General features: G+C 43.4%; 1 protein-coding gene across 4 annotated transcripts in view; it reads left to right on the top strand.

Moving 5' to 3' along the window:
- Positions 1-7,595, top strand: part of ANKRD17 (ankyrin repeat domain 17) — a 139,870-nt gene that overhangs the window by 104,174 nt on the left and 28,101 nt on the right. For all 4 annotated transcript variants that reach the window (XM_019534281.1, XM_019534280.1, XM_019534279.1 and 1 more), the window contains 3 exons: positions 437-612; positions 1,882-2,044; positions 5,162-5,257. In XM_019534281.1, coding sequence (XP_019389826.1) covers positions 437-612; positions 1,882-2,044; positions 5,162-5,257 — 435 coding nt within the window. The remainder of the gene's footprint in view (positions 1-436; positions 613-1,881; positions 2,045-5,161; positions 5,258-7,595) is intronic.

Below are 7,595 nucleotides of genomic sequence, written 5' to 3'. Positions count from 1 at the left end.
TAGTAAATTTGTATTATTGTCTGAATGAACGATACTTTTAAATTTTAATAAATATTACAAACATTATAATTTTATGACCAAACCGAGTTATACATAATACATTTTATGTTCTTAAAGTAGCAAAGTGAATTTAGATCTGTAAAGGGTGCTAAGAAAAATAAGTATTGCATATATTTCAAATTTTCCCAAAACTTCGGGTTTTTTCCAGGCTTCAAAAATTCCTGAAAATTTATATCTTTAATTGTAGCCATTTTTTTTTCTTTCTTAAGTGCTGCTGAATTGGTATGAATTTGATTTGCAAAGTAATGTTTGAAATATAAATTCCAATATACCAGTATATATCTTTTTATTAACAAAAAAACCCAAAACAAAACAGGAGTAACATCAACATGCAACTGTAAATTCTAATGTGTTTCATTCCCCATACTTAATCTAGACTGGTCTCACACCATTAATGGAAGCAGCATCTGGTGGATATGCAGAGGTGGGCAGAGTTCTTCTGGACAAAGGTGCAGATGTTAATGCTCCCCCAGTACCTTCCTCCAGAGATACAGCTTTAACCATAGCAGCAGACAAAGGGCATTACAAGTTCTGTGAGCTTCTTATTAGCAGGTACCATATTTAATGTTGTGCTATTATAAAATGTCACTTTTTTTATTGTGGTTTTAATGACAATTATTTAAAATTAATTCAGCTGTTCTGGGACTAGTGAACAAAAGCAACCTTTTAAAATCAATGCTTTATTTAAATAATATTTTAGCTGTTTTTTGTATTGGATCAGCCATTCCTTTTTTTCTTCATTATGTAGCAGCTTGATCAAAGATTCTGTCCCTCACTGTTGGAATTACCTATTGAACCTTCTGTCCTGTTAAATTTAAACATTACTATCCAGAAGCTCTCAACGGTGTCCTTCATGTTAGGTACCAACACAGCTGTCATACCTGCTCTGTTTCTAAGCCTGATTATAACATGAATCTGTAATTAGAAATGAAGATCCAGCTTCTGAGCCTGGATTTCTAGTGGGTGCTCAAGTTATAATAGTGGTTATTAGCTTGTGTATTAAATTTTATATGAGCTTTTTTCTACTGATATAGCGCTATCTGAATCAGAGATTAAATACAACTTGCTGATGTCTGGGTTTTTTTGTAAGTATTGCAATTGTGTCTAAAGCTTATTTTGGAATGAGAGCTGGTATGAAAGTAGTATTCAAAGCATAAAGCAGGGCTGTGCACCTGGAGGTCTGCAGAGTGTGTGCAGCCCTGGCTTTCTACCTGGCTGCTGCTGCCCCTATTACCTTGCCTACAACAGCAGCCAGAGTCTTGGGCTCCTTGTGCAGTCCCCCAGTGCTGGCGGAAGCACTGGGGGACTGCACAAGACGACAAGCTGGGGGAAGGAGGGAGAGCCCAAGACCCTGGCTGCTGTTGTAGGCAGGGTAATATGGGCAGCGGCGGCCCAGGGTAGCCTGCAAGGAGCTACAGGTGAGGCAGGATGCTGTTCCACACGGGGGCAAGGCTGCCTGCCTGCCTCTGCCTGCATAATGCAGCAGGAAGAGGGACACCCATATTGAGAGTGCAGGATGCAGCCTGGGGAACCTATTGTACCTGCTGTTGCAGCCCTGCTCATGTGGCCTTTGGGCATGCAGCCCCTAGACTTAGAAGTTGGACAGCCCTGGCCTAAAGAATCTTTTTCCTATGGCTGACCATCAGCCTATGTAGATGATAATGTTTGATGAGGTCTGAAAACAATTTAAAAAATATTCAGGTACCAAACCTATCATTAAATACAGTACTTTAAGGGTAAAAGGCAATTTAATTTATGCATGTCCAATTCATGCTTATTTCAAGCCTTCCGTCTTTGAGTGAAGCATGTGTATTTTCCTAGGGGAGCTCACATTGATGTACGGAACAAGAAGGGGAATACTCCTCTATGGCTTGCTGCAAATGGTGGGCATTTAGATGTTGTTCAGCTACTAGTTCAAGCAGGAGCAGATGTGGATGCTGCTGACAACAGAAAAATAACTCCCCTCATGGCAGCCTTTCGGAAGGTAAAGCATGGGTCTGATTTATGTCTTCCTTACCTTTTTAAAATGTTTTTTCTTTGTAAATATTGGAAGTGCACTGATGCATCAGTCCAATATCAAATCAACACAGGTATAAAGAAAATTGACTATATCGGAAATTGGCCTGATTTGGCTGATAAATACCTGTGTGCGTATGCAGCCATAGTGCAGCATGCAGTGCACCTTGCTGCCAGTCGTGCAGCTGGTAAGTCTGTTGTGCTGGATGGTGGAGCGGGGGAGGGGAGGGTAGCTTGGAGAGGGCAAATCAGGGCCTCCTGTGGTGAGGGAGGAAGTGGGGCTGGGGCAGACATTGCCCTGCTGGAGTGGGATGGGGTATAGGATGGAGCCACAGCTCATCTGGGAGAGGTGGGGGGGCGGCTCCTGCCACTACACACCCCTGGAGGGCATCGAGGGGAAGGGGGGTGTGAGGCATGTGCCCCTGGATCTGCATGGGGTAGAGCGGGGCAGGCTGCCACTGCAGGCTGGGGCCAGGGGCCATGCCAGACTCTTCCCAGTGGAGGGGCTTGGCCACACTTTGCTTGGGGAAGGCGATGCTGGGAAGGAGGGCTACGGTGGGTCACAGACACCCCAAATTTTGCCATAATCTCCCCCAGTAACCCCTCTCTCGGTGCTGCCACCGTCCACCTTGAGCCCAGCATGGCTCCTGGCCCCAGTCCACAGCTGCAGCCTGCCTGTCCTGCTCTATGCAGCCCCGTTCACCCCTGTGCCCTCCCAGGGTGCACGCAGCAGCAGGATCCGTCCTTCCTCCCCGTGCCCCCTGGATGAGCTGTAGCTCTGTCCCACGCCCTGGCATGGCTGAACAGCACCTGCCCCAGTCCCATTCCCTCCTCCCTCACCACGGGGCATTGATTTCCTGCCCCCCCCCCCCCATGCCCCTTCCTCCTTGCCTTCCACCATAACAGACTTACCAGCTGGACACAGCTGTATCGGAAATCGTATCAGTATCAACTTATATACTTCCTTAAATATCAGCTATCTGTATCAGCCCTCAAAATCTCTATCGGTGCAGCCTGAGTAAATATGACTGTGTGGTTGTAATCAGAGTATGGTTACTTGAAAGAATGAATATTTTATTAAAATATTTAAAAAGAGAAATAAATTCATTTGAATTTCTGGTTTTGAATGCACAAAAATAGGGATCACATTGTAGTTCTTCAGACTTGAAGCTGACTTCAGAATTCACCAGCTGTAAATTTCCAGAGCCTTACTTGGTAGTGGAAAAGTACACAGAGAGCATGGTCTAAACCAGGGGTGCTCAACCTTTTGGCCCTGCAGGCTAAATGGGTGGCGCAAAGCTAGTTTGCAGGCTGGATGAGCCCATGGACCTGGCCCTCCTTTCCCCTTATGCTGAGATTGGTACAGCCCCCTGTGCACTTGGATTGGGCTTCAGGGTCCCAGTCCTGTCCCTGTCCATTCCACCACTCCGGGATTGGGTCCTGAGGCCAGGTGCTACCCTCTTTTAGCTCTGTGTTACGTGGGGGGAGTGGTGCCACTGCTTTCCTGCCACCAAGTTTCTAAACCTGTAGGGAACCCTGTAGGCTGGATGGCACAGTCAAAGACAAAGCTAACAGCAGCATTTTTACTTCAGGGTTTTTATACTCATAGACCCAATTTAGGTCATACAGAAGTTTAAAAAATTAAATATTTTGCAATTCATATAATCTTAGTCCTAGAGAAATCATACCTAAGGCTGCTCAGATACCAATGAAATAGTCTTATATACATGCAAATATAGGTATGTGGAAGATGAGCATAACCAATATATAAGATTGGCCTAGTCAGAGATTAAATCTCATGAAATTAGAAAGATTCTTTCTTCAATCATGTACTACTTTATATATCCGTGGGCAAAAAAAAATTTAAAAATTGTGCCTCAGTTAGTTCCCATGTAAGCATGAGGGACCTTACCTTAAGAGGTCATAGGGCTCATTCATTAATTTTAGGTGTCTGGATCCCCATGTGAAAGAATTGCAGAATATTATTGCTACTTTTAGATCCTGAACTGTCCATCCCAAGAAAAAAATTTCAGAACTCATGTAATCCATCTCTTCAACGAGTACTTCTGCCTTAATTTGTAGTAAAAATTATAAACTGATTGTGCCAAAATAATTATACTGAAATGGCACTGATGCAACTGATCAGAGCACAGGGTAGTTCACCCACAGCTAGGTAGCTTATTTTAGATGGTTGAAGAATGGATATATACGGTGATATATAGGGCTCATTTCTCAGCCGTATTGTGTGGCAATCCTTGGGCTCTAATAGCTTTCCCCTTTCAGACCTATCTGTCTGTTACCAAATATATTTCCCAACTAATTTCTGAAAGGGTTAACTATCCAACCTCTAAAAGTAGCAGTGTTATTTATTGTGATGTTGCATTGTTCTTGTAATTTACTAAATTGCTTGTAATTACCTTGTGGAGGTAGTGATGAAAGTCCCAGTACAGTCTGTTCTCCTAAAATTCTAACACCAATAGCTTTCTCACAGCCACTCTGTCACCAGCTTTTATCAATGAACAATGTAACTTTTACTCATTTTAATTTAGTACAGTAGAAATATTGTAACTTTTTAGTAGCATCTCTTATTTTGAAAATAAGCTTTTAATTTTTGCCTCAGTGTTTCTCTTCCCATGTTCATCTTGTTAATGGTATAAAAAATGGACCTTTATAAAAGTAAATTATTTCCTTCACTTGCACAACAGCTATTGTTCAAAGGGTAATATTAGGTTTTATACTTCATTAAGAAGAGGCCCCCCTCTACCAGTTTTCAATATCAGGGTTGTTTTTCTGTTGTGGACATGGAGATGAATGAAAGTATTGGCATCAGAGGGATTTTAAAAAAATTATTAATGATAATTTACTATTTAATAATTAAGGAAACAAGGTTGGGGATGGTGATTGAAGCATCTCTAAAATAAAGAATATGAAATAAAGTTTGAGATATTTTGAAGTGTAGTTTCCTGGTGCCTTAATAAGAAAGCTTTGATACCATCTTGAATATGCAACTCTTTGAAAATTATTCTTTTTAAAAATGCTGGTAGCTTAATATGCAGTAAGACTGTTTTGAAATTTAAATTTTCAGGGTCATGTAAAAGTGGTGCGCTACCTAGTGAAAGAAGTAAACCAGTTTCCATCAGACTCGGAATGTATGAGGTACATAGCAACAATTACTGACAAGGTAAGTGTAAGTATTCTAAGGTATCTCATCTTAGCAGGATTTTAACAAGGTTAAAAAGTGATGCTAAAAGAATTATACTAATTGTGACTTAGAGGAATTTACAAAAGGACATCTGCTTGACTGGCACACCAAGTTTGTGCCACTTTTTAAAAATTAATAATAGTAATAATTTTGAGTAGAGCAGTTTCTTTAGTGAGAAATCCAAATACTGCAAAGTAGTTGGCTCTCTAAAACTGGAGGTAAAAAAAATGCTTGTCATGATTTCTTCTCAATTTCCAATTGCTCTCACACATTTTTCAGATTAGCAAAATTGTGTATATTTTCAAACATTAGTGCAGGTTTGGGCTACATCTGCTCAGTAGTTGGAGGTGTGATTTCAGAAGAAATAGATGTGCAAATTAGTGCTAATATGGCTGTCCTAACAGTACAGTAATTGTGGCAGGTGTCTGAATATGTATTCTGTTTCTGGGACTGGCTTTTACAGCTTGTGCTGAAGCCAATGCTGCCATTGCTATGCTGCAAGCTTTAATTGTAGTGCAGACATATTTTTTGTGACTACATGCTTTCTTTCTGCATAAAAATTATTCCATTCTGTGTCATCTATTTGTGATATTTGCTTGTTCAGATGATACCAATCCTAAAGTTCTCTGTTCTTAATTACATTACTGAAATAATGTTCTCCAGCATTTATGTTGTTCAATATTTATAAGAACCACTATCATTCTGAACCTGAACTCAGTGTCTAAAGTTGAAATACTTATTTCTTAGTGAGTCTGAACCTATAAAATATAATTATTCAGGTTGGTGGCTAAAATGATTAAAGAACAACTCTTCAGCCTGGAAAAGCACAGCCTCAGAGGCAATCTGGTGGCCACCTATAAGTTTATCGGGGTGCTCATCAGGATCCAGGGGAATGTCTGTTCACCAGAGCACTCTGAGGGATGATGAGGTCAAATGGTCACAAACTCCTCCATGACTGTTTCAGGCTGGACATAAGGAAGAACTTCTTTACTGTCTGAGCCCCCAAGGTCTGGAATAGACTGCCGCTGGAGGTGGTTCAAGCACCCACTTTGAATGCCTTCAAGACGCATTTGAATGCTTATCTTGCTGCGATCCTATGATCCCTGCTGACTTCCTGCCCCTGTGGCAGGGGGCTGGACTTGATTCTCCGGGGTCCCTTCCAGCCCGAACATCTATGAAATCTATGAGCAAGCTTCACAATTTCTGTGATATTTTAAGTCATTGTTTAGAAGGGATTGGCCTCAGTTAGAGGTGCACTGATGTATTAGTCTATACTGTATCGGCACCGATAAAAAGGAAAATTGACATTATCAGCAGTTGGCTTTTTTGGCTAATGTGGCTGATAATGTTACCGATAAATGCTGCATGCATGCACATAGCCACAGCATGCACATGGCCAGGAATGCAGCCCGGCAGCTTGGAGAGCAGTGTCTGGTCAATAAGTCTGTGGCGGGGAAAGGATATGGGAGGGGACAATTGAGGTTCTCACAGCGAGGGAGGGAGTGGGGCAGGGACTGGGGTAGGTGCTGCCCAGCCAGATTGGGGCAGGGCAGGGTGTGGGAGGAAGTTGCAGGTATCTCTTCTGCAGGGGGTGGGGAGAGGGGCAGCTCCCACTACTGTGTACACCCCATGGGAAGCAAGGAGGGCATGTGCCCCCTAGATTTTTGCATGGGACGAGGGCAAGCTGCAGGCTGGGGGCTGTGCCAGCCTCTTCCTGATGTGGGGGTTGAGCCAAGGCTGTGCTCGGGGCAGGCAGCAGCAGCACTGAGAGGGAGAGTTATGTGGGGGGGCTACAACCACCCCAAAATTCCTTGTAGCCCTCCCTCCCAGTGTTGATGCCCTCATCTGCACCAAGCACAGCCCTGATCCAGCTCCCCTGGCAGGAAGAGGCCAGCATAGCGCCTGGCCCCAGCTCACAGGAGGCAGCCTGGCCTTTCCCCGTATACAGATATGGGGAGCACATGCCCTAGAGCAGGCTGCCTGGGGCCATGTGCATGTAAATAATGCACGTGGTACCCCCAGTCTTGCTGCCTACTTCTTGCTCCCTCCCAGCTCCCTGCCGGCTGGAACTCTGGCAGCCTGCAGGGAGCTTATTGCAAAATTTATGGATTTCTCTGGTAAAGAGGAGAGTCATGCGCATGATCAGAGGTCAGAAAAACAGATCTTACGATGACAGGCTGAGAGACATGGGACTCTTTAGCCTGGAAAAGCGTAGGCTCAGGAGTGATCTGATGGCCACCTATAAATTTATCAAGGGTGACCACCAGGATCTGGGGGAACGTTTGTTCACCAGAGAGCCCCAAGGGATGACGAGGTC

The sequence above is a fragment of the Crocodylus porosus genome, unplaced genomic scaffold, assembly GCF_001723895.1.
Source record: "Crocodylus porosus isolate Cpor-Errol unplaced genomic scaffold, CroPor_comp1, whole genome shotgun sequence".
NCBI classification, from domain to species: Eukaryota; Metazoa; Chordata; order Crocodylia; family Crocodylidae; genus Crocodylus; species Crocodylus porosus.
The sequence above is the reverse complement of the archived record's forward strand: the minus strand, read 5'-3'. Positions and strand labels throughout refer to the sequence as shown.